This window comes from Microcebus murinus, chromosome 3, assembly GCF_040939455.1.
Source record: "Microcebus murinus isolate Inina chromosome 3, M.murinus_Inina_mat1.0, whole genome shotgun sequence".
Lineage (NCBI taxonomy): Eukaryota > Metazoa > Chordata > Mammalia > Primates > Cheirogaleidae > Microcebus > Microcebus murinus.
In genome coordinates, this window is record NC_134106.1 from 57,734,985 (window position 1) to 57,762,523 (window position 27,539).

Below are 27,539 nucleotides of genomic sequence, written 5' to 3' on the forward strand. Positions count from 1 at the left end.
ATGAAAGATGGACTGGATTTTAATTTCTCTGGAAAAGATTGTAAGAGAAAGACCGTATGCTAGATTCAGGGTTCTTAGTTTTCCTGATGAGGTGCTCTTCTTGTTTTATCCTTGAGCCTTATGATTGCTAAGACAAAAAAAGATATCAAGAGTACTGGTCAGGCCGTGCGCAGTGGCTCATGCCTGTAATCCTAGTACTTTGGGAGGCTGAAGCGTGAGGATTGATTAAGGTCAGGAGTTCAAGACCAGCCTGAGTAAGAGCTAGACTCCCACTCTACAAAAACGGAAAAATTAGCCAGGCATGCTTCTGTAGTCCTAGCTGCTCAGGAGGCTGAGGAAGGAGGATCGCTTGAGCTCAGGAGTTTGAGGTTGCAGTGAGCTAGGATGACACCACTGCACTATAGCCGGGGTGATAGAGCGAGAGAGACTCTGTTTCAACAACAACAACAACAAAGAAGAGCACTGGTCAACCTTGGAATTTGGTCTCAAGATATGGTGGCCTATAGTTTGTGGTCCCCAAGGAAAGACTGGTGGCTCACATGTAGATGGACATATGAGAACCCCTGGTAATAGAACAGACAAGAACTGGAGGTTAACACCAGTAGTTTGTGATAAATTTGTTGGGGTTTTTGTGTGATCAACCAGTGAGCATTGCTTTATTAGATTCTCACTCACATAGTTTACCTATGGTGTTTCTGAAGGAGGAACATGGAATTATGTGACCTTGCGTGTTTCCTTAAGGCACTTTGATTCTAAAATAACTCTGAGAACAGATCAGGAAACACAATGTAACCCTGTGGCAAAGCCTAACCATGCTGACAGATTATCTCTTTAAATAATTGTTATAGTTGAGGAGACATGATTTTACCCATGATGCTGTGCAAAAGCCATATGGATTTCTGGATTCCACTGAGTTGGATCTTTGCCTGAGAGTGGGTATTGCTAAAGGAAGAGTCACAGCAGCATGTTCCCTGCAAAGCTGAGACCTTGGCCTCTTACGTCGTATATATGTATATTACTTTATTGAGGCACAAGATACATATCATAAAATGCACAGACCTTAAGTAGTTAGTTTGAGGAGTTGTTTTTTTGTTAGGCAGTTCACAATTTTTTTTTTTTTTTTGAGACAGAGTCTTGCTTTGTTGCCCAGGCTAGAGTGAGTGCTGTGGCATCAGCCTAGCTCACAGCAACCTCAGACTCCTGGGCTCAGGCAATCCTCCTGCCTCAGCCTCCCAAGTAGCTGGGACTACAGACATGCACCACCATGCCTGGCTAAATATATATATATATATATATATATATATATATATATATATATATATATATATTAGTTGGCCAATTAATTTCTTTCTATTTATAGTAGAGACGGGGTCTCACTCTTGCTCAGGCTGGTTTCAAACTCCTGATCTTGAGCAATCTGCCTGCCTCGGCCTCCCAGAGTGCTAGGATTACAGGTGTGAGCCACCGTGCTCAGCCCAGCTGTTCACATTTTTAAAAAACTTTTAAAAATTGTGGTAAAATACACATAATAAAAAATGTACAGTTCAGTCACATTAAGCATATTAATACTGTTTTGCAATAATCACCATCATCCATCCACAAAACTCTTTTCATCTGGCAAAACTGAAATTCTGTACTATTAAACTGTAACAATTAAACTGTTCTATTAAACTGTAACTCCCCATACCCCTTCCCACCAGCATTATTAGTCTACTTTCTGTCTCAATGACTATTCTAAGTACCTCATATAAGTGGACTTATACAATATGTATCTTTTTGTGACTAGCTTATTTCACTTAGTATTATATAATGCCCTAAGGTTCATTCATTTTGTAGACTATGTCAGAACATCTTTCCTTTTAAAAGCTGAATACTATTCATATATATATATATATATATACACCCCACATATATATACCATATATATATATCACATTTTGTTTATCCATTCATCTGTTCAAGGACAATTAGGTTGCTTCTACTTTTTGGCTATTATGAATAATGCTGTTGTGAGCATGGACATGCAGTTATCTCTTTGAATTTCTGCTTCCATAGCTTTTGGGTATATGTATACTCAGAAGTGGAATTGCTGGATCATATGGTAGTTCTACTTTTTTTTTTTTTTTTTGGAGACAAGGTCTCATTCCATTGTGCTGGCTGGAATGCAGTGGCATCATCATAGCTCATTGTAACCTCAAACTCCTGGGATTAAGCAATCCTCCTGCCTCAGCCTCCCAAGCAGCTGGGACTACAGGTGCATGCCACGAAGCTCAGCTAATTTTTTGTATTTTTGCAGAGACAGGGTCTTGCTCTGATGCCCAGGCTGGTCTCCAGCTCCCGGCCTCAAGTGATCCTCATTACCAATGAGAGCCTGAGGCACAAGAGGCTATAGGATAGCCAACCTATAGGTTGGAAGTGTGTGTGAGAGGATTATAAACTCAAGTGGTTGCACTCCAGGTTTCCATCCTTATGGAGGAGGGAAGGTGTGGTCATTGAAGTTGTTAAGTTTCTGCTTGTCTGAATGACTGTCATGTGAAATTAGAAACAAGGGTGGGAAATTGGCTGCACCATACTTGAGTCTGGACTGTCCCTTTGCAGTTTTTCATCAGAAGGAAGGCATTGATTCTCCCATTCTAGGGTGAACCTGTGCTGCCCGTAATGGCAGCATCTCCCAGACGTTGGGTCAGCTGAGACAACCTAGCACGTTATTACCACGCACACTACCAGAAGCTGGACCCATCACTTACCAGTAGATAGGGCTGTTTTCTGTCTGTAAAATGAAGGGGTGGGCTGGGCACTCGCTCAAGGCTTCTCCATCCTGACAATCCAACCCTGGCAGAAGGGCACTCTCTCTGCGGGCCCACTGTCCCCTCCATTTCTACTCCTGCTATCTTTGCATACTTACATCTCAGCCTTGGAATTGCTCTCTCACCTGTGGTTTGCCTGACATTTTGATCTGAAATAGGGGAAAACCAACTCTGAGTGATCAAAAGAAGAGGTGTGCTTTTAAGTCTGGAGGGGAGCTGCCTCTAATAGCACGAGCAGTTGCCATCTAGGGCTGGAAACAATGTCGTAGCTGTGCCAACCACATCTTGGGCTTTGAATGAAAGCCTGTGATGTTTTCAGTTCATAGCAAAAGCTAGAAAAGCTGTTTTTGGCGTTTCTTTCTCTCTCTACTGGCTTATACTGGATAATCTTAATATTGCTGGCACTAGAATAAACATAACCAAATGGGGTCATTATATCTAACCTCCTTTGACACTGGATGCAGACTGCTCCAAAGGCATGACGCGTCAGTCAGTCTCTGAAGCAGCCTGTACTTTGGACACTTTCATATTGTGGTGGGATCAGCCATGACCTTCCCACCTGCGCTAAGCACAGGATGCGGGGCTGTTATAAGGGGAGGCACAGAATGTGTTTGGGTGGAGTCCTTATGGCCCTCTTAGCTGGAGGTGGCACGGCTCTGACCATGTGTCTGCTCAAAGAGACATTATCACAGAGCCATGCCATGCTGTTCTCCCACTAGAAAGACTGTAGGACTGAAGTAGGGCAGGGTGTGTGGGAGTCAGAAATGCACTGCTCTCTTTAAATGGCCACTAGCCTTGGACTAAACACTTTTGACTGGGAGCCATCTGTCTGCCAGTAAAAGGGTGTCCAGTTTCAATCAGATAAGTTTGGGAGAGGAATGTTCTTGTTTTATCTTTTTGCATCCAGCTAGTTAAAGATAGGAAGAACAAGGAAGTGTTTAGCTCAGCATGAAATGTGACAGTTTAGTTTCTATTGCATCATTATTCTAAAAGCTTCTAGAATTGTCATCTGCCTTTACACATAATTATACATGTGTGTACACACATGTATTTGGCATGGTATAATATGAAGTCTCTAGAGTCAGACAGAGCTGTCAAAACATAGCTCTTGTTCCCTACTACTGAGTGACCTTGGGTACTGTGCCTAACTTCTCTAAAACTTAAATTATCACGTCCAGTTCACTGGACAATGATGGGACAGAATGATATAATATGGATAAAATATCTAAGCATTCAATACAACTAAATGGCCAATAAGTATTTATTTTAAAACAAAGTCCCTCTAGCTCCAAAAGACAGGACAAGGAATGCAAGGCCACCCTCCTGATTCTTAAAGCTACTTAGCAGTGGCAAAGGCTGCCCATTGAGGACTGAGTCGCCAAGTCAGAGGGTGACTAGAAGCTGGGAGATGACCACTGAGCAAGGTTATAGAGTCCTTGCAATAGGAAGGAAGTTCAACCAAATCTTCAGCAATAGCCTCCAGGATTGTTTTGTAGATGGTTGGTTACTCTTAAACAGACAAGGCATAGGGAGTAATATTCTGTTATGAAAGACATACAGGTGGACGTTAAAGTGTGCCTTTTCGCACCTAGAATGGTACCTGGTATGGGGCAGCATTCAGATAAGGTTTGTCGACTGAGTGAATGAATGAATGAACATGAAACATCAGTAAACTATCACATCAGTCCCATGACAGTGAGCAATAATTAGCATTGCCACTACCTCAACTTCTCGTTTCTGCGGTCACTGGCCTGAGACGAGGGGAGTCCAAACAGTTTGTCTGCAATTAAAAGGCAGAATAGTTAAAAAAAAAAAAAAAAAGCAAACCCAAAAAAACACCCACCAATGAGGAAAAAATGGTCACCAGAATTCCAAAAGTCTCTAGTCCACAGGTGGTGCTAGGAATCACTCAGATAACAACAAAAAACATTACCTAGGAAAATCTGAAGTACTATATGATGCAAGCTGAATACAATATGCGGAAAAACAAGGTGGGGCAGCTACACATTTGTAAAGCTTATTAGAATATACTTTGATTTATGCCCTACTTGAAACTTACTCCTGGGGAAACTGAGACAAGATGTTTAACAAGGCAGGGACTGAGCTAAGCGTGCAGGACCCAGCCACCTTTCGCGACAGTCATTTAGGCCACCTGGGCTCTCTTTTTATTTTTATAAAATGTAAACATTTAACCCTACTGCTTAATACATAGCAGAACTCACCACAGCCAGTTTTCATTACTGTACATCTGGCTGGCTTTCCAGTCAGACATACTAGTAAAACTTTAATAAATTTACAGCAGCTGTCTTTATATAAATGGATTTACAGCTGTATGCTGTCCACGTTTCAAAACAAATTAACTAAAAGCACCCAGTGTTCAAGTATGATTCTTTATTTTTTCCTTTAGTAAAATATTGTTTGCTCCTTGAATAATGGTTCTCAGTATTTCCGGAATGCTTTGCTCAAGCAGCCTTTCCACTTCTTGATGTGGTAAAAAAGAGTGGAAATGCTCATATTAAAGGTTGACTTTTGGGGGCGGTGTCCCCTTTCCCTGCCTCCTCACTTGTCATTTATTTCCAAACTACGTGGAAGCAAAGGGAGGGCCTAGAAGCTGTGTCTGCCAGAGTGGTTGTCAGCCATACTGGGTGTTTGATCCCGGTCTGCCCAGGGGCTAAACTGTGTGACCTCAGGCATATAAGACAACTTTTCTAAGCCTCCGTTTTTAACTTGCAAAGTGGAAATAATAATCATTTTTCCAATAGTTATTGGGTAGCTTAACTAAGATAATATAGAGGAGTATTTAGTAAATGTTCCCTCCCTCCTTCTTCTGCCTATTAGACAAGGGAATCACTGGAGTAGATTAAAAGCTGTAATAGACTTAGGCATGACGGGCAGAGGAGTGGATGTTTTAAATTATATGTAAAATATGTTTTTTTAATTATTTGTGGATTGAAATTATTATGACTGTCCTCCACAATGCATGTGAATAACTGGCTAGTGCTGTGTTAGAATAGATTTTTACTTAGGCTTGCTTAGCAGACAGGTCTCCAAATGTTTGTATTCATTTAGCTTATACACTTGCCCTTGAATAAATGCTTGAACATGTTTATTTCTCCCAACTCAAATCCCACCACTGCAACAAAGCTTTCTTTATCTTTAGAAGGATCTAAGGTACAAGAAAAAAAAGCAGAAAACAAGAGTTGTTTTCATGTTCCTATTTCATAGACGGTTTTGAAAGCCTTTAGTGCTTGGGTGGAGCCCAGTCACATTCTCCTAAAATCCACAGCCCGTGGTTTAAATTTGTCATCCTTATGGGATGTAAAATGAAACCACGTACCAAAGAAAAATGGTGAATGACTCACTCACATGTGATCTTCCGGGGAAGAAAAGGATTCAGTAAGAATGTGCCACGAGGCCAGCAAATCCCTTTATAATGTACACTCGGGTCACCTGTGCTGGGATGTGGGTCAGGGTTGGGCATCTGACTGGTGGCTGCCTAGTGAATTTGAGGTCTCAAGAAGAATATCCACTGCTGGGGCGAATTCACCACAGTGCAGCACCCAGCAGACCTAGGGAAACTGTATTCCTTAGCACTCCAAGAAGGAGTTCCACTCTTGGGGAGGGTTCCTGTCACCAGGCTGGCCACACCCCAACACACACAGACACATGTGCAGACACACACATGCTACCAATTTATTTATATTAAGAAATATATTGTTACTTAGACAAAAATCCTCATGTTCCAATACCTGTAGAGAAGTCCAGTTGAGAAGCCAAACTCTAGTCCAACAGTTGCTTGGCAGCCAGGGAATCAGAACAAAAGGTATTAGCTGGACAGAATTCACCTTCACAGTGAAGGAAGTAACTGAGCCCTGGGGCACCGGACCTACCCTTTCCTTAGGACAGGATTTTGATGAAGATTTCAAAGGAAGCCTCTGTGACATTTTTGTGGGGGCTTATATGACACCATTTTTCTTTAAATATGCTGATACATTTCAGCAAGCCTGCTTCAGCCCAGGAGCCATTCTTTCCCATTAAGATGAGTTTGCATATCTTTGTTTTGATGGGCATTTGCTGATTTTACTAATCTAATGCTCAGGGAACTACCTACTTTGCCTGCTTTCCAAATTCTGGGTGAGGGGGAAAAGGCATGACACTGTTGCCTCCATGTATGGCACGTCCTTGAAATCGGAAGTCCTTGTTCCATGTACCGGCAGTCTGCCATAAGGACTTGAGAAACTTTATGCTTGAGTCAGCACCTGGCTTGCGGATTTCTGGCAGTGACACAATAGTGTTATAGGGTATCGTTTTCCTTTTGGACATACCCCTGGAAAACAATAGAGATGTATTGTCAACATACCTAATTTTTCTCTATGAACCCATTATGAATTATTTCCACAAATTTATGTAACCTTACCTGAAATAGGTTGAACTTCTTTGCAACTTATTTTTCCATTATTTAACTGCTATTGGGATAGATCTCGCACATTTAATTCCCAGCTTTCTTTTATTTGCTCTAAAACTTTGTCTTAAAAACTTAAGAAGCCCTATCCCAGGTCCTAGGTGTAGACAGTTTGGATATTGCAGACTAAGAAGCTGCAGTCCCTACCCACATTCTGCATAACCCTGAGTTTTCGTAGACATCACTGAAAGAATGTGTCACCTTCAGTCTTCATCCCTCTGTCTTGAAGAGTCCTTATGCTCTTCGGGGTCATTTGAACCACCTCTGAAACATGAGTGTGTTTACATTTTACAGATGTAAAAAACTGAGGTACAGTTGCTGGTTATTTTGCCCCATCTGTGAGCAGCTGAGGACCTTTCAAAACCCCAGCACAGTCTGAGTCTTTGTGAACTGGGTCATGGCGTTCAGTTTCTGGATTGTAGGAAGGCCTTCAGAGAGAGAGAACAAAGGAATCAAGGAATCTGAGGCAGCACAGAATTTCCTACAGACGATCTGCAAAGAGCATGGCACTGCAGGGCGGGTAGGTGGCTCTAGGTGGAGCTTTGGGAAGAAAGACTTTGCCTCCCTTGGGAGCTGATCATGGTGTGTGGCTAAGAAGAGGCCTGCAGCAATTTTGTGCTGTGAAGTACAGTTCTTTCCCTCCCTTTCTGCTCCCCCTCGTCCTTGCCCAGAGTTATCGAGGCCTTTCTGGGTGCCAGGCCCTATGCCAATAAGCATTTGTGTGGCCTGACATTACGTGTATTATCTTGTGTCTGATGAAAGAGTCAAGGAGTACCGTTTTCTGTGTTCATTTCTATAGTCTATTTAGAAACTCACTTGGTACTAGTAAAACTTTAATAAATTTACAGCAGCTGTCTCTATATAAATGGATTTATGGCTGTATGCTGTCCATGTTTCAAAACAAATTAGCTAAAAGCACCCAGTGTTCAAGTATGATTCTTTATTTTTTCCTTTAGTAAAATATTTCTTGCTCCTTGAATAATGGTTCTCAGTATTTCCAGAATGCTTTGCTCAAGCAGCCTTTCCACTTCTTGATGTGGTAAAAAAAGAGTGGAAGTGTTCATGCTAAAGGTTGACTTTTGGGGGAGGTGTCCCCCTTCCCTGCCTCTTCACTTGTCGTTTACCCCCAAACTACGTGGAAGCAAACGGAGGGCCTAGAAGCTGTGTCTGCCAGAGTGGTTGTCAGCCAGGCAGCAGCAACACAATTCAACTCACATATAAATTATACTTAATAAGAGATTTGGATACTTTTTTTTTTTTTTAGAGATAGGGTCTTGCTATGTTGCCCAGGGTGGCCTCTAACTCTTGTCCTCAAGCCATCCTCCCACCTCGGCCTCCCAAAATGCTGGGATGACAGGTGTGAGTCACCATACTGGCCTCACCTTATTAGTCTGCATTCCCTTATGCAGCCAAGTGAACTGACTCCTGGGGTAACTTTTATCTTTAGTAACTGATCTCAGCACTGCCATGGCTCCATACTGTGGGTGACCACATAGCCACCAGGAGTCAAAGGTTCCTCACCCTTCACCCTTCACCTTTCATCCTTTCTCTTCTCAAGCCACGTGTTTCGGTGATCCAGGGCCATTCTAGCAAATCCCATTTCTGACACTGATTGTATCGGAAAAACAGTTTTTCCTTATATTCTCAACTCTTCACTTCTGGTACCGGATGTGTTAGGGGTGAGGAACCACACCAACCAATTCTCCAGATCTCTTCAGACACAAACTGGGTGTCCTACAATTTAACTCAATTCTGACATTATCCACCCGGAGTTACTGTCACATCCACAGGTTAAGGGCTCAGTCCCACAATGCTCACCCCCACTTCCAACATCAGTCATAAGTTCAGATTGTAACCTGCGCTTCTGACCAAACGGCTGTGAGTCAGAGGTTCCCACAACCCCCATCTAGTGTTTGATCATTTGCTAGAATGGCTCACAGAAATCAGGAAAACCAGTTTACCATTTAAAAAAAAATGCGATTCAGGAGCAGCCCGATGGGAGAGATGCACGGGGCTCGGTGTGTGGGAAGGGGCTCAGAGCGTCCATGGCCTCTCCAGGTGCTCCACCTTCCCAGCATCTGCCTGTGTTTGCCAGCCTGGAAGCTCTTCAAGCCCTCTGCCCCTCGCCCCCCACCATTCTTTTGGGTTTTTATTACATAGACATGATTGATTAAATAACTGGCCATTGATGATTAATTCAATCTCCAGTCCCTCTCCCCTCCCCTGAGGTAAGGGGATGGGCTCAAAATTCCAACCCTCTAATTGTATAGTTGGTTCCCCTGGCAACCAGTCTCCCATCCTCATTAATATAAACTCATTAATTAATATAAACCACATTAATATAAACTCAGGTGTGGTTGAAAGGAGCTTGTTATGAATAACAAAAGACACTCTTTTCACCCTTATTATTCTCATCACTTAGAAATTCCAAGGGATTTGTGAGTTCTGTGCCAGGAAGAGGACAGAGATCAAATACACATTCCTTATTGTAAGTCACAATATCACGTGGCTCTATTCCATGTTCATCTCTTGCCACTCTTGCCCTTATTCATGATGCTTTATCCATCCCTCAAACAAAATACTCTCATTTCTGCCCCAGGACCTTGGCACTAACTGCTCCCTTTGCCTGAAAGAGTTCTTCTCCAGAACTTTGAACAGCTGGCCTCTTCCCTTCCTTCAGTTCTTAGCTTAGATGTCATCTCCTTAGAGACACCTCCCTGATCACCCTGTCTAGGTTGGCTTCTTCCTGGTAACCTGATCATGTCATTCTCCATATCAGGGGTCAGCAAACTTTTTCTGTGAAGGGCCAGATGGTAAATACATTTGACTTTGTGGGCCATATGATCTTTGTCACAACTATTCATTTCTGCTGTTGTAGCATGAAAGTACCACAGATTTCACATAAACAAATGGGTGTGACTGTGCTCCAATAAGTCTTTATTTATGGACACTGAAGTTTGAATTTCATATAAAATATTCTTTTGGTTTTTTATTAGCTGTTTGAAAATATGAAAACCATTCTTGGCTTGTAGGCTGTATAAAAGCCAGATTTGACCCATGAGCTACTGTAGTTTGCTGATCCTTGTTCAGTACCATTATCTTGTTACATTTTCATCTCACTGGTATCAGAAATTATTTATTCATTTGTTTATTTGTTGTCCATCTCTCCTGGTAAACTGTGTTATCCAAGAGACCACCAGGATGGCTAAATATTAATAATAGAAAGGAGAGCTTTATTGGTGATATAGGTTTGCAAACCAGGAAGAGACAGTCTCCTGCTTATGCCAGAGGTGCTGTCTCTTTGAAGACGGACAGGTTGGGTTTTATGCCTCACAGGCCTGTGTTGTACACAGTCAGTAGGTTTAGGGGAAAAGTTATGCATATTTATGAGGGGAGCCAAGCACATATTGTAATGGGTAAACATATACGTAACATACACCCATGTATCCCATTTTGGGCCAGGGTTTTGGTATTAAAATGAGATGGAATTTGGCTCCTTATGTCAAAAGGTGAGCTATAGACACAAGGACAGTTTGTGTGCAGCCTCTACAAACTGGCTGAGACTGGCTTAAGATCTGCAGTTCCTTGTGAGAAAGGAATGTTCATAAGGCTGGTCCTCTGTCCGATTAGAGTCGCAGTAGAATGGGTTGTAAATCAGAGTTGATAGCTCTTACTGTTACCAAGTGTGGTTTCTCTTGTAGAAATTTAGACATTTGGCATGCCAGCCAGGCCCTGAACCTCAACCCATAGGTAACTTTGTTTCCTTAACCTTGGGGTCCACCTTAGTTGACATAGAGGTATCTATCTTGGTATCTTGGATCACAGCTGTAAGCTTCTTGAAGGCAAGTTCTTTGTCTCACTCACTGTATTGTCTCTATCAACTAGAACAGTGCCTGGAATATAGAGGCACTTTATGAAAATATGGTGATTGCATGAATAAATCTATACAGTCCAAGAGTCACTACATCCAATAAAGCCTTCCTTCCAAACATCTCATCTATATCATATTCCAGGTGCCATACCCTACCCAGAGCCCCACCTCTACCTGTGTGTTCATGTAGTAGTCTCTCTCCTACAGCCTTCCTGACCCCTGGCCCTCACTCCAGACTACCCTATAGTAAAGTACCTTGCTAAAGTGTTTCTTTTATTTTAGCATTTCTCTGCAAATTACAAAAGACTTTCCACTATTTTCCAATTACTCCAATATACTGTTAAAGCCAAACTCCTCAGTTGGGTGTACAAGGCTCTTACCAATCAGTTCCCCTCTGCTTCTCCAACCTTGTCTCTGAGGCTTCTCTGGCATGAGCCCTCTGCTCCTGCCTTCTCTCCCTATTGTCCCCGAACCCGCTGCTTTTTCCTGCCTCTGCACCTTAGCTTGGGCTGTGCCCCAGAACCAGGTGGCTGTCCCTTTGGAGGGAACTAAACACCCATGTAATGTGCAGTATGTCTGCAATGGACGGTGGCGAATAATGACAAATGGAGCTGGGCCTGAGGAAGGCTGGAAGGTAAAAAGCAAATGTGACCAGGGAAGGCTTATGTGTTGATCAAGCGAGTCAAGAAGTACGTAGTTACCATTGAAAAGCGCTGCTTGGTCGGGTTGTCTAGGCCAGGGCTTTTCAAACTAGTGTGCAGACGAATATTTGGGGAATATTATTAAAGTGCAGATTTTGGCAGGAGGTCTGGGGTAGGGGCCTGAGAGTCTGTATTTTTAACAAGCTTCCAGGGATGTCTGTACTTCTGGTTCTAGGATGACCTAGGTAAAGGATCTAACTTTAGAAAAAGAGCCCTGTCCATATAACTTGGATATGGGAACAGGAGGTGGTTAGCCACTGCTTAGGGGCCTGCCTATAAGACAGTGAAGATTCATCACAATAGATATATTTAAAAAAAAAAAAAAAGACAGTGAAGACATTTCTTGCATTCTGAACAACTGAAGAAAACATGTGATGATGCAAGTCTTTCTGATCAAGGAAGGGGTGTGAAAACTGAGGACAAAATTGAGTGTGTAAGGCTGCAATTTAAAGGGAAGAACCATCGTTAACCATAGAATGATGGCAGTGAAGATAGCCATTGGGCAATGAAAGGATTCTAATGTTGGGTTGCAGCCTGTCATTATACACATACATGCACACACATATACACACACATGCATGACACAATCAGAGTGTATGCTGGGTGCTGTACTTTCTCCTGCTGCAGTTGGATCATTTCTTCTCTCAAAGGGTGCACCTCTTCTGGTCCACACTATAGCATACAGTTCAGAATCTATGTCTGATTTGAGTACAAGTAGTGGTACTTCACCCTAACAAAAAAATAGGAATTGTTTCTGTAGTGTGTTCTCTCCAAACAGAAGAGCAGGTAGGAAAATATTTTGTTGGCATAATAAACTACTTGGCTGTTTTAACAGTTTCTCTGTAATTATTAGCCTGGCCTTTGCATATTTGGCTAATCAATAGCTGGCCTTTTGATGAAGTTGGGTGTTATTTCCTCATGGCTTCACTTCGTGCAAACTACAAGTTACCCTGATTAATGATTTTAATGCTACTTCCCTCCTCACTGTAATTTTCCCTCTGCTTTTATCACAGGGGAACATCTGCCTGGGAGACTGAACTCTGATCTCGACACAGAGTTATGGCCATGGTAAGTTGCGGAGTGCCTCACCCTACCTGGTGCCAGCTGCAGACAGGTACAGGATGTGTACTCAGCGACTGTTAGTTTAAACAAAGCACTGTTTGCTCAACAGACAGGAGAGGGAGGAGGACATGAAAAGACCGAGGCTTTTTTTAAACATCATTTTAATTTCTTTCAGCAGTCACAAGCAACTTGACCCTGAAAATTGATTCAGAGAGAGCATCCTTTGAATCCTCTTAACAGACTGAGAATATAGAAACAAGTTATAGTTATCTCTTTGCAGAAGCACTACAGGTGTATTTTAGAACATTTAAAAAGGAAAAACTAGAAATCCTGGAAGTTCTACCCCGGAAGACGACCACTGTTGATATTTGGTGTAGCCCCATCATTTTAGGCTCATCAACAGGGATGTTTCTTAGCCGTATGGGCTTGTCATCTTCCTCCTGCTTTCGACTGTGATCAGACGCCTCAGGACTTGGTTATCTGATCTTTGGGACAGGCATGGAATCCGATCCCTTTTGAGAGTTCTGTAAAGTTCAGCGCCCAAGCTGGAAACCGAGCCTTTTAGCTGCAAACGCAAGGCTGGCCATCTGCTCTCCTTCCCCCACCCAAACGGGCTTTCTGAATAGTCCCCTGATTCTGTCCCCTGGTCTTCTGGGAAGGAATAATAGAAGGAGAAATCTTATACCTGGAGAGGAACTGGAGATCCTCTAGATGCCTTCCTTTAGGAAGATGAATGTGTAAACTATCCTGCCTATATAGTAATATACTCCTTAAAAAAATTTTTTTTTTTTTACATTGGACATTCCAGAATTTTCTTCATGATCCCTGACAAGGGTTTATTCATGTCTGCCCCAAACCTCTCATGCTTTAATTTAAAATCCATTTCTTGTTGATTGATTTTCCATGGACATAGAGAATATTTATTCAGGAATGTTTGTGGTGTCCCTGCTTTGTGCCGGATGTGGTCCTAGGCTCTGAGGACTGAATATTAACAGAGCAGCAGCTCCCAGCTTTCCCACATGTGAGGACTGTGCCCTCGTGGTCTTTACTGTGCTTTCTGCTCCTGGGAAATTAGCTCAGTGGCTCTCGTCTTTCCTCTTTAAAAAAAAACAAACCTGTTTTTCCATTATGACTGTTATTTATTAGACAGATAAGAGATATTTTTAAAAGAAAAGAAAACCATGCTATGCAGTCACAATATTGAAAATTCCAACTATTTGTGATTATTTTTAGACCTTACTCATATGTATAATATATATTTATATTTTTTTAGAGACAGAGTCTTACTCGGTAAGGCTGGAGTGCAGTGGCATAATCATATCTCACTCCAGCCTTGAACCTTTGGGCTCAATTCATCCTCCTGCATCAGCCTCCCGAGTAATTGAGTCTACAGGCATGCACCACCACACCCAGCTAATTAAAAAAAAAATTTTTTTTTTTTAGAGACGGGGTATTGCTGTGTTGCCCAGGCTGGTCTCGAACTGGTGTCAAGTGATTCTCCTGCCTCGGCCTCCTAAAGTGCTGGGACTACAGGCATAACTTCCATTAGCCTGGCCTAAAATTATTTTTTTTTTTTTTGAGACAGAGTCTCACTTTGTTGCCCAGGCTAGAGTAAGTGCAGTGGCGTCAGCCTAGCTCACAGCAACCTCAAACTCCTGGGCTCAAGCAATCCTCCTGCCTCAGCCTCCTGAATAGCTAGGACTACAGGCATGCACCACCATGCCCGGCTAATTTTTTCTATATATATTAGTTGGCCAATTAATTTCTTTTAAAATGATTTTTTTAATAGTAGTTATAAGAGCATAAATAACAGTTTTGTGTTCTGCTTTTTTTTGCACTTAGTATAGGGACATACATAGAATAAAATGATAAAGTAGGATACAAAAGTTATGTATTCACTCTAATCTTATGCTTTATCTAATCTCTGTAGTAATATATGTTTATATTACATTTTATGTCATTAAAATTACCCAGGCCGGGCGCAGTGGCTCACGCCTGTAATCCTAGCACTCTGGGAGGCCAAGGCGGATAGATCACTCAAGGTTAGGAGTTCAAGACCAGTCTGAGCAAGAGTGAGACCCCGTCTCTACTAAAAATAGAATGAAATCATCTGGACAACTAAAAAATATATATAGAGAAAAAATTAGCCGGGCATGGTGACACATGTCTGTAGTCCCAACTACTTGGGAGGCTGAGGTAGGGATCGCTTGAGCCCAGGAGTTTGAGGTTGCTGTGAGCTAGGCTGATGGCACAGCACTCTAGCCCGGGCGACAGAGCCAGACTCTGTCTCAAAAAATAAATAAATAAATAAATAAAAATAAATAAAATAATTTACTGTAGACTGTGGTGATGGATGTTTTAATGTTTTTATTTGAATTTTCCAAATTCTCTGTAATGACCATATGTTTTAAAAGCCATTGTAGTCAAGCATTTAAAACATTTTTTTTATGGAGATATAACTTACGTATAGTGAACTGCATGGCCCGTAAGGCTACTGGTAGATGAGCTTTGACAAATGTAACCTCCTCTCCTATCAAGCTTGGATGTTTTCTCATTCCCAGAAGCTCCTTCATGCCCCTTCCAAGTCAGCCCCCACCTGCTCTCCACTCCACCCTAGAACCCAGCCACTGTTCTAATTGTTATCACCATCGATTAGTTTTGCCTGTTCTAGAACATCCTATAAACGGAATCGTAGAGTATGCACTTTGTTTGTGACTTCTTTCGTGACCTGAGCACTGTCTGTTTTGCAATTCATCCATGTCGTGTGCATCAGCAGTGTGTTCTTTCATCCCTTTCTGCTGCTCAGTAGCGTTCCATGGTGTTGTATTCCAATCTTTTTGACGTCTATCCTCTTCATTAATATAATACCAATAATATTTCATAAGCTGTGAATATGGCAGTTATTTCTAGCTATTCATTTTTGTCACTCTTCCCAACATCCTCTCTGTTTTCTTTGCCTGCTACCACAATGAGCTTTCCTGGGATGGAATCACCTGTCTTCCCAGAATGGATAATGGTACATTATGCTCTGGAATTTAATCAAAACAGATATTTGGAGAGCTAATAAGGAACAAATTTCTTGATCTTGGAGAAAAAGAGTCACTGAGAATGCTAATTGATAAACTGAACCACCCTTACAAATCTCTCAATCGATTCATCTCATTAAATATTAATTTTAATCCCATAGTCATGTCCCTCAGGAATGCAGTTTGTTTTAAAGTTGCATGCATTGTTTGAGTACCATCCAAACATTTGTTAATACTAAAGTTTTAAAAGAACCTTGTGAAACATTCAACTCAGAAACCTGCTTAGCTGGGCATGGTGGTGTGCGCCTGTAGTCCCAGCTATTCAGGGAGCCGAGGCAGGAGGGTCATGAGTTTGAGTCCAGCCTGGGCAAAATAGAAAGACCTCATCTCCAAAAAAACCAAGCAAACAAAAAACTGTCTCGTGGTGGGGCTAAAGGCTGTTAGGCCATATTAGAACTTTGACAGCCAATCACCAATTTGCTTGTTCGTACTGATATATAGTAAAAGAAAAAGAAGAAAAGTACCTGTCTTAGTTTCCTAGGGCTGCCATAGCAAAGTACCACAAACGGGGTGGCTTAAAATAATAGAAATTTATTGTCTCACAGTGCTGGAGGCCAGACTTCCAAAATGCAGGTGTCAGCAGGGCTGTGCTCTCTCTGAAGCCTGTTGGGGAACCCTCCCCCCCCCCCCCAGAATGCCTCTTTATGGCTTTTGGTGGTTTGCTGGCACTTAGGTGTTCCTTGGCTTGCTGCTGCTGCGTAACCTGTCCCTGCCTTTGTCATATGGTGCTTACTCTGTGTATCTCTGTCTTCACATGGCCATCTTCTTATTAGGACACTGGTCGTATTGCATTAGGGGCCCACCCTTCTCCAGTATGACCTCATCTTAACCAATTGCACCAGCAATGGTATATTTCCAAATAAGGTCATACTCTGAGGCACTGGGGTTAGGACATCAACATGTCTTTTTTGGTGGATACAGTTCAACACATAACAATGTCCCAATAAAGTTAATGTCATAAATTTCTACTTTCTTCTGTCTGGTATATAGAGGGTGATGATTAAGTGTTGGATACTGACCATATCCAGGATATGAAATCCTGGTCATTCCGCAGAGGAGGGCCATGCCCTGTGGTACCTGAGGACTTGGACGGGTTGATTTGGACCACAGTGGGCCTAAGAGGTCCAGGCCAAGGTCGTGTAGCACATAAAGCTCATCTGGGTTGCTAGTGCACTGCCCTACGGCGATAAAAATCCTTCATTTCGTTAGATGGCCCATATTACATCCTTGGATCAAATTAAATCATCAGGAAGCTTTAGCTCTATTCTACACAGTTTTTATCACCTTGTACAAATGCTCTATCCTAGATTCTGCTTTGGAATTACCCCATAGGCTGGCATGGAGGGATATTATAAGAAAAAGATACAAAGAATCTCACTACTATATGTATTATGGAGATATGGCTATATGGAGTCCTATTTAATAATAATGATGACAATGATGATAGCCATGAGTTCAAGTTTTTGTTTTAGTGTTTACTTTTTCCTGGGTTCAGTGCTAAGTACTTTCTTATATTATCCTGTTTCATTATTACAACAACCCTGTGAGTTAATATCATTATTCTTAATATACGAGTGAGAAAAAATGAAGCTTCCCCATGGCTACATAGCTAGAACAGGTTGAAGACAAGATTCGACCCCAGGTCTGTCCCACTCCAGTGACTGTGTTCCTTCCCCTTTAAGCTTCAAAAGGGGCTATAGTGATAGCAGGTGCTCACTGCTCCCTCCTTCCTCAGCCTGGGACAATGCACTGTCCTGGATTTCCTTTGACCCCAAAGACTGCTCCTTCTCAGTTGCCCTTTCTGGGTTCTCCTTCTCTGCTGGGCCTGTGCTGTTGGAGAGACCCAGGGTTGTCCTACGTCTCTGTTCTTCTCTATTTTTACTTCTCCCTCGGTCATCTCATCAAATACCACCCAAATGCTGATGCACCCTAAATTTATTACTTTAGGGACTTGACCTCTAGACTTACGTTATATAACCAACTGTCCTTTGGACAATTCCACTGGGATGTTTAATGGACATCCCAAACTTAACATTTTGAAAATAGAACTTCTAAATCCCACCCCCCCACACTGCCACCCCAAATCTGGTAGTCCTCCTCCAGTTTTCCCCATCTGGGTAAATGATACCCAGCTGCTCAGGCAAAAAGATTTAAAGCTATACTTGATTCTTTTCCTTCCTCACCTCCCACGTCAGTCCATCAGCAAGTTCTGTTGCCTTTGCTCCAAAACATGCGCTGAGTCTGTCTGTTTATTTCCATCCTAACTATTTCACCCTAGTCTAGCATCTCTTCCCACCCCCGGATCTTGGCCCAGACTCTCAACTGGTCTCTGCATCTCCCTACAGCAGCCTGAGGGATCTTTGAAATATGCAGATCAGATCACATGTCCCCACCCCCTTGCTTAAAGCCTGTCAGTGGCTTCCTACTGCACTTAGAATGGTAAAACTCCTTACTCAGCTCGGAAGGGCTGCCTTGCTCTGGCCTCAGCCCACCTCTCTGATTTTCTTTCTCTTTATTCATTTTTAATTTTTACTATGGAAAAGACTAAACATATACAAAAGTAAGCAGAATATTATAAGGAACCCTTTTGTGGACCTATCAATAATTATTAACTCATGGTTAATCTTGTTTCTTCTTTATCTCCACTTACTTCCTCCCACCTGTGTCATTTTGAAGCAAATTCCAGACATCCTATCATTTCATCTGTAAACGATTTCAATAGGTATAAGTGAAACCTTGTAGAAAAATGAAGTGTAACCATAATGCCATTATTATACCTAAAAACGTTAAGACCAATTCCTAATGTTATCAAGTATCAAGTCAGTGTTCACATTTCCAGTTGTCTCAATGTGATGATGTTCACATTTGCCAATTTGGTTTATCTTACTGCTTGTTTGATTCAGGATCCAAATAAGGTTCACTCATTATGATCATTAATATGCCTTTTTAATTTCTTTTAGACTGTAGTTCCCCTTCAACTCTCTCTTTTTAAATTCCCCTTGCAATTTATTTGTTGAAGAAATATTAATATTACAGATTATTTGTTAGGTAGTGATTCTCAGAGTCTAGGTTTTTCTGACTGCTACCCTTTTTTTCCTTTGTGGGGGGGACAGACCTCATAGGCGGTGGTATAGCTAATCTTACCTCTCCTGTCCTTGCCCACCACTTGAGCCATGCTGGCCTCTGTCCTGCCACTCCTTAGGAGCTAGCTGCAACCTCAGGGCCCTTGCAGTAACTGTTCCCTCTGCCTGTCACCCTTCCCTCCACCTTTGCATGGGCAGCTGCTTCATATCATTTAGCTTTCAGCCTAAATGCCGCTCCTCAGAGCAGCCCCTCCAGCACCTCTCTGTCTGCTTCACAGCTCTTCTCATCCCCAGGCACTTTATTGAATCTTGATTTGTTGGCTTATTTATTGTCTGCCTCCCCCTGAACTAGAGCCCTAAGGGAGCAGAAGCCTCACTTCTCATGGTCATTGCTGTCCCCTAGCACCTGAAATACTGTCTGGGCCATGGCAGGTGCTCAGCATAGGTTTGCTGAATGAGATGCCTGTGTGTTGGTAAGAGCCTGCTTCTCAGTCACGTCACTCTCTGTGTACTCAGGCAACCAAAGGAGGCTCCATCAAACCTGCCTCAGCATTCAATGCTGCCGAAGACGCCCAGAGCCTGCGGAAGGCCATGAAAGGGCTGGGTAAGTGTCCTGCTGCAGGCAAATCCTCCCTCATGTGCTGTACGTCACAGAGTCACACAGGAGGGTGCTGTGTCCACTAGCAATCGTGAGCAGGTCTCCCATTAAGGAAACACACAGGGGGCGGGCACAGTGGCTCACGCCTGTAATCCTAGCACTCTGGGAGGCTGAAGTGGGAGGATCGCTTGAGGTCAGGAGTTCGAGACCAGCCTTAGCAGGAATGAGACCCCCCCCATCTCTACTATAAATAGAAAAATTAGCCGGGCATGGTGGTGCACACCTGTAATCCCAACTACACAGGAGGCTGAGGCAGGAGGATCGCTTGAGCCCAGGAGTTTGAGGTTGCTGGGAGCTAGGCTGATGCCACGGCACTTTAGCCCAAATGACAGAGCAAGAGTCCATCTCAAAAAAAAAAAAAAAGAGGAAACACACAGGAACAAATCAGCTTTTAAAGACAAATTAGATGGGGAGGGGCATCCATCCTTCATTTTATAATGAAGAATTTTAAATGTAATGCACTCATTATGGATTTCCTCCATTGTTTAAATATACTTTGCATTACATTATGAATCTGTTTATAAAACTTTACAAATGCCTTTTGGGACCCTACAGCTGACTAAGGGGAACTCAGATTGTGAGCTCCCTACCCGCCAGCCCTCCCAGGTGCTGCTGGCACGGTGTTCCCAGGAGAATGGTGCCGACTCAGAGGCTGAGAGACACAGACGCAGCTTGGGCTCCCTGTGGGTGAATTGGGACCGGGACTCCTCTCCCTGGTGGGGATACAGTTTGAACTCTGGGACCAGAGGTTGGACCTGCAGACCAGATCCCGTGCACCGAGGTCTAGCATTGCCCAGGGCACAGAAGGGATATTTGTGAACAGCCTGCTGAGGTGTGTGTGCCTCCAGGGGCAGATCAGCGTCCTAGAGGGCAACCCTCCCACCAAAGGGAGGCCTTGTGCCCAGCCCAGGCAGCGTTTCTGCACAGGGAACCTCCCCGCCGGCATCATAGTCCGGGGAGGCCTGGTGGGGTGTGGTCTGGCCTGCTGGCAGAGGCCCAGGAGTAGCTGCGGAGTTGGGGAGGGTGGAAAGAAGTGAGGCCTGCTCCAGACTGCGGGTCTCACACAGCCCCACCCCCACAAGCAGACTTTCTGGCTGAGCAGGACCATTCCAGCCCCGCCCTTACAGCTTTTTCTGGAAGCAGAGAACAGAACTTTGACCCCTGCTAACCGCACTGGTGGTGCCTGAGGGCAGGCTTACCCAACCCAGCTCCGCCCAGAACAAGAGCTGATAACAGGACACAAAAACAACAGCATACCCTGTTCCTCCAAGCAAGCGCCACCTACTGACAGGGACAGCATCCTGCACAGCCTTTTCACGGCACCCACTGACTCAATATACAGGGAGTGGTCAAATCTCACCCACAGACACCACCTAACGATGCAGAAACTAAACAAGGCGTGTGAATACCCAAACAAAAACCTAAAGGAAAGAAACAACGACTGATTGACATGGGAAGAAATCAGCGAAGGAACTGAGGAAATATGAAGAACCAAATGGAAAACACACCCCCAAAGAGGAGCACCAGCCCCCTAGAAATGGACACCAACCCAAATCAGGTAACCAAAATGACAGAAGAGGAATTTCATATATGGATTATAAGAACACTCACCGAGCTGCAACAACAACTCAATAACCAACACAAAGAAACCACAAAAAAGGCCGGGCGCGGTGGCTCACGCCTGTAATCCTAGCTCTCTGGGAGGCCGAGGCGGGCGGATTGCTCGAGGTCGGGAGTTCAAAACCAGCCTGAGCAAGAGCGAGACCCCGTCTCTACTATAAATAGAAAGAAACTAATTGGCCAACTAATATATATAGAAAAAAAAAATTAGCCGGGCATGGTGGCGCATGCCTGTAGTCCCAGCTACTTGGGAGGCTGAGACAGAAGGATCGCTTGAGCCCAGGAGTCTGAGGTTGCTGTGAGCTAGGCTGACGCCACGGCACTCACTCTAGCCTAGGCAACAGAGTGAGACTCTGTCTCAAAAAAAAAAAAAAAAAAAAGAAACCACAAAAAGCCTCCAGGACCTAGAACAAAAGTTCACTAAAGAAATAGACACAATGAAGAAAAGTTTAACCGAACTCCTGGAAATGAAGAATCAATTCAGGGAACTACAAAATATAATGGAAAGTCTCAAGAACAGGGTAGATCAAACAGAAGAAAGAATCTCAGAGATTGAAGATAACACCCTCCAACTAAATAAAACCATCACAGAGATAGAGCAGAGAAACAAGAGAAAAGAGCAAAGCCTACAAGAGATGTGGGATTATGTGAAGAAACCTAATGTGAGGGTCATAGGGTTACCAGAAGGGGAAGAGGACAACACCCAAGGGTTGGACAAGCTATTTGAAGTATAATAGAGGAAAATTTCCCAAGCCTTGCTCAAAATCTCGATATACAAGTTCAAGAAGCTCCGAGGACCCCTAGGAGATTCAATGCAAACAGGAAGACGTCACGACATGCAGTCATCAGACTGACCAAAATATCAACTAAAGAGGCCCTTCTAAGAGCTGTAAGACGAAAGAAGCAAGTGACATACAAGGGAAAGCCAATTCGCATAACACCAGACTTCTCTAATGAGACTTTACAAGCAAGGAGAGACTGGGGCCCCGTTCTCACTCTTCTGAAACAAAACAATGCCCAGCCTAGAATCTTATTCCCTGCAAAACTAAGCTTCATATATGAAGGAGAAATTAAGACATTCTCAGACAAGCAAAGTCTCAGAGAATTCACCAAGACAAGACCAGCCCTACAAGAAGTACTCAAAACAGTGTTACGCACGGAACACCATAATAAAAACTCACGAATATAAAAACAACCAAAACCCAAAGATTAAAGGCCAGATAATACAATGGCTCAAGAGAGAAATCAAAGCAACAATATCCAACCCAACAGAATGAACAGTAATCTACCTTACCTATCAGTTCTCTCAATAAATGTGAATGGCTTAAACTTTCCACTCAAGAGACATAAGCTGGCTGAATGGATAAGAAAATACAGGCCAAGTATATGCTGTCTTCAGGAAACACATCTAACCTGCAAGGATGCATATAGACTAAAAGTAAAAGGGTAGAGATCAGTATTCCAGGCAAGTGGAAACCAAAAGAAGACTGGCGTGGCAGTTCTCATTTCAGACGATTTAGTTTTTAAACCAACAAAAGTAGTGAAAGACAAAGAGGGTCATTATATAATGGTGAAGGGCACACTTCAACAAGAAGAGATAACAATTTTAAATATATATGCACCCAACTTAGGTGCACCCAGTTTCATAAAGCAAACCTTACTGGATCTAAGCAAATGGATTAATAGCAACTCCATAATCACCGGAGATTTCAACACCCCACTGACGGCACAAGACCGATCCTCCAAACAGAAAATTAATAAAGAAATAATGGACTTAAACAAAACCTTGGAACAACTGGGTCTGACTGACATCTACAGAACATTCTACCAAAAATCCACTGAATATACGTTCTTCTCATCAGCTCACGGGACATTCTCTAAGATTGACCATATCCTAGGACACAAAGTAAATCTCAAGAAATTTAAAAAAAATAGAAATCATACCATGTACCTTCTCAGATCACAGTGGAATAAAAGTAGAAATCAACCCTAACAGAAACTCACATTTCTACACAAAAACGTGGAAATTAAACAACCTCCTACTAAATGATTACTTCATAAATGAAGAAATCAAGATGGAAATAAAAACATTGTATACTCCTACACTGCTGGTGGGACTGCAAATTAGTTCAACCTCTGTGGAAAGCAATATGGAGATACCTTAAAGCGATACAAGTGAATCTACCGTTTGATCCAGCAATCCCATTGCTGGGCATCTACCCAAAAGATCCAGTGACACTCTACAAAAAAGACACCTGCACTCGAATGTTTATAGCAGCACAATTCATAATTGCAAGGCTGTGGAAACAGCCCAAGTGCCCATCAATCCAAGAATGGATTAATAAAATGTGGTATATGTATACCATGGAGTACTATTCAGCTCTAAGAAACAATGGTGATATAGCACATCTTATATTTTCCTGGTTAGAGCTGGAACCCATACTATTAAGTGAAGTTTCCCAAGAATGGAAAAACAAGCACCACATATACTCACCAGCAAATTGGTATTAACTGAACAGCACCTAAGTGGTCACATAGGTACTGCAGTAATAGGGTATTGGGCAGGGGGGGAGAGGGGAGGGGGGCGGGTATATACATACATAATGAGTGAGATGTGCACCATCTGGGGGATGGACATGCTAGAGACTCAGACTTGTGGGGGGCGGGGGGGAAATGGGCATTTATTGAAACCTTAAAATCTGTACCTCCATAATATGCTGAAATAAAAAAAAATAAAAATAAAATGAAAATATTAATAGTAAAAAAAAAAAACAACTTTACAAATGTATTTGTTTTCCAATTAGTGCTAGTATGTGTATAATGCCATAAGGTTTACAAAGCAATTTCACAAATATTATCTTGTTGGATGTGTACAACAACCATGTGATTTAGTGAAAGCAGTTCTTACTGTTGTTATTTTAGCCCCATTTTACAGATGTGAAACTGAGATCCAGAGAAGCCAAGTAGCTCTCACAAAGTCATGTAGTAAGTGGAACTGAGCTGTGGCTCACACCTGGCAGGGCCCTGTCTCAAGCTGAGGCCTGACAGCTCTAGGTCCATGGTCTTTCCCTTGAGGCCTCTGCTTGTTACAGCCGTGATGGGCTCAGCTGCACTGTGATGACACCAACATGCAGCATGTGGAGTTTAATATGAGAAGGCTGATACTGTTTTCCAGTGTGCTGCACTGCAGTTAGATCCCTGAGGTTCAAGGCCTCGTGCTGGGTGGGTCATATGGGGTGCACTGTAGGCTACCTGGCCTAGTCCTTGCCTTCAAGACTTGGCTGGGTGGACTTTTGGCCACAGACGTATCCCCTGGTTCTTAGCTGCTGTTTAGAATCTCCTTGAGATTTTGGTAAAAACATTTGACCATCAGACCGTCTTTCCCAGGCTTTTGGTCCGAAAAGAGTATGTTTTACTTAGTCTCCATGCTGCTAACAGTAACAACAACAGCAGTACTAATAGCAAACGTTTATTAAGCTCTACTCTGGGTGAGGCATAGAGATTTCCATAGGTTATCTCTTTCAATCTTGGCAGCAGCTTATTTTACTGTTGAGAAATTGGGGTGTGGTGAAGTTACCTAACTTGCCCAAGGTCTCATAACCAGTGAGTGGCAGAGTCAGGATTCTAGGCAATTTCTAGAACACTTTCCCTCCATCTTTGCATGGTCAGTGCTTCATGTCTGACTCCAGAGCTGCAGGTTAAGCCACTGTGCTAGCCTAATGCCCACTTCTGAGCAGAACATTGTACTGAATCTATGCATCTTTCTTCTCATTTTCCCTTTTTCACAAATAAAAGAGAAAATGTACTGGACCCACCATTTTTTTTCAGGTTTATCCTAATTCTTTGGCATAGGCAAGAACACCTTAATTTAGAACGTGTATCACATGGCATTCAAAATGATCAAAATAGGAGACATTTGGCACAAACAACCCTTTTTCATTGCCTGCAATGTGTGGGCCTGTGTGAAGCCGACTGTTGGAGGAAACAAGGACTATAAAAACTGTCCTTGTGGCCACATAGTCCATGGATGCTAGCATAGCTATGTCAGGCACAGATATACCTATGGCCAGTTCACAGTATGATAGGAGGGGCACAAGTAAGATCCCACTGGGGTTCACAGAGAGGAGATCACACTTCATTAGAGGCATCAGGCAAAACTTCTTGGAGGATACAGAATTTCAGATGGGCCTTGGGAGATGAGTTGAGTTTCAATAAGCAAAGTTAACAGAATGTGTTTCAGGTGAATGGAAGGGCATGTGCCGAGGCCTAGGGGAGTTATGGTAAATACATGGAAAGGCAGCTTGTGGCAGGAGGTACTTGCAAAGCAGGAGTAGGCTGGTTGGGAGCTTTCTGAGAAGGCGGGTACCAAAGGAAAGTCCTGGGTGCCACTACGAAAGCCACCTATAAGAAGCTCAGACATAGGGTGATGGTCCAAAGGGCTGGCCAGGAAGCAATAAATGCCAGAATCATGATGCTAAATGGAGGAGTTTGAGGAGACACATAAACCAAAAAAGTGGTGATGAGGAGGTCAGAAGAATGGAGTGCTATACAGTTGGATAAAGCACAGTAATTCAAGAGCTAAGCCTGGGAATTTGGCTGCCTGCTATCCTGTATGTGGATGCTTACAGTAGGAATGGGATATTGTGAACAGTGGAATCTCAAATACCAACTACAGCATCTGTAGTAAATCCAGCAGACGGTGGGGAGCCCTTGTGTACTTATGAGCAGAAGAAGGACATTGTCAGAGTTTTTCTTTTTAGAAAAATAAATCTGGCAAGACTTTGGGAAGACCAATTAGGAGGTAAGAATTAGCACACTTTTGCAGTTGTGGAGGAAGAAACCCTGAAATCCTGAATTGGAGTGATAGTGGTAGGAATTTAGGAGAATGCAAGGAAGGAGAATGCAAGGAAGGTTATAGAGCAAGATTTTGCATGACTTGGCAGGAAGTTTGAATGTGAAGGAAGGGAGAGAGTTAAAAAAAAAAATCAAAGCTATGTTGAGGGTTCAAACTTGGAGGAAGGGTGGTATCTTTCATAGAAACAGGGAAGTGAGAAAAGGTGATGGACCTTCTCCCCCAGCTGAGAGTGCTGAACAGGATAAAGGATGGTTGTATCTGTCATTCCTGACCCCTTTTAAAAAATAAGAACAGAAAGTAGGTCCTTAAGGTATGTATACTTAAAGTTCTATAGCTTTCTCCCCACACCTCACATTTTTCTGGATCTTGAGTCTTGTAAGGAATAATATGTGAACCTACATTTTTTCATTTGTTTCTGAAATATTTCAAAAGAACCACTTCTGTAACCCATCACAACTCCCCATATAGTAGAGACAATGGGAAAACAGAAGACTCACCAAACATATAGGAACATCCAGCTGTTACAAAGACAATGGACCCATTTGAAAAATCAGAATAAAGTCCCCTTTGTAAAAGCTGCTATAAGAGACAGGCAAGCAAAACTGAGGACATTTTAATTTGTAATTCATAACTTAAAGTTTTGGTAGGATGTTGTGTTATGGGAATTTTTCAGCAGTTACATAAAGGGAACCATTTGAGTTCAGGAAAGATAGATTAGAAATAAAAAACACAATTACAGATTTTAAAACACAGTGAATGCAATAAGCAGGCAATTTAAATTCTACAAAATGCCAAGTAAGTGAATTAAAAGACAAATTTGATTTGTTTCAAAACTCAGAGGAAGGCCGGGCGTGGTGGCTCACGCCTGTAATCCTAGCACTCTGGGAGGCCGAGATGGGTGGATTGCTCTAGGTCAGGAGTTCGAAACCAGCCTGAGCAAGAGCAAGACCCCGTCTCTACTATAAAATGGAAAGAAATTAATTGGTCAACTAATATATATATATATATATATATATATATATATATATATATATATATTATGAGCCAGGCTTGGTGGCGCGTGCCTATAGTCTCAGCTACTCAGGAGACTGAGACAGCAGGATCGCTTGAGCCTAGGAGATTGAGGTTGCTGTGAGCTAGGCTGATGCCACGGCACTCACTCTAGCCTGGGCAACAAAGCGAGACTCTGTCTCAGAAAAAAAAAACAAAAAAAAAAAACTCAAAGGAAATGATAAAGAGACAAAAATGAGGAAGAAAAGGCGAGACTGTGGGAGACAGATACAGGAGATCCAAAAGATGTGAAAAGAATTCCAGAGGAGGGGAAGAAGAATTAA

The 27,539-nt window shown here is 42.7% G+C and overlaps 1 protein-coding gene across 3 annotated transcripts in view; it reads left to right on the forward strand.

Moving 5' to 3' along the window:
• ANXA4 (annexin A4) overlaps positions 1-27,539 on the forward strand; it is a 66,636-nt gene that overhangs the window by 18,052 nt on the left and 21,045 nt on the right. For all 3 annotated transcript variants that reach the window (XM_012750111.3, XM_012750112.3, XM_012750110.3), the window contains exons 2-3: positions 12,855-12,909; positions 19,589-19,676. In XM_012750111.3, coding sequence (XP_012605565.1) covers positions 12,901-12,909; positions 19,589-19,676 — 97 coding nt within the window. In that variant the 5' untranslated portion in view covers positions 12,855-12,900. The remainder of the gene's footprint in view (positions 1-12,854; positions 12,910-19,588; positions 19,677-27,539) is intronic.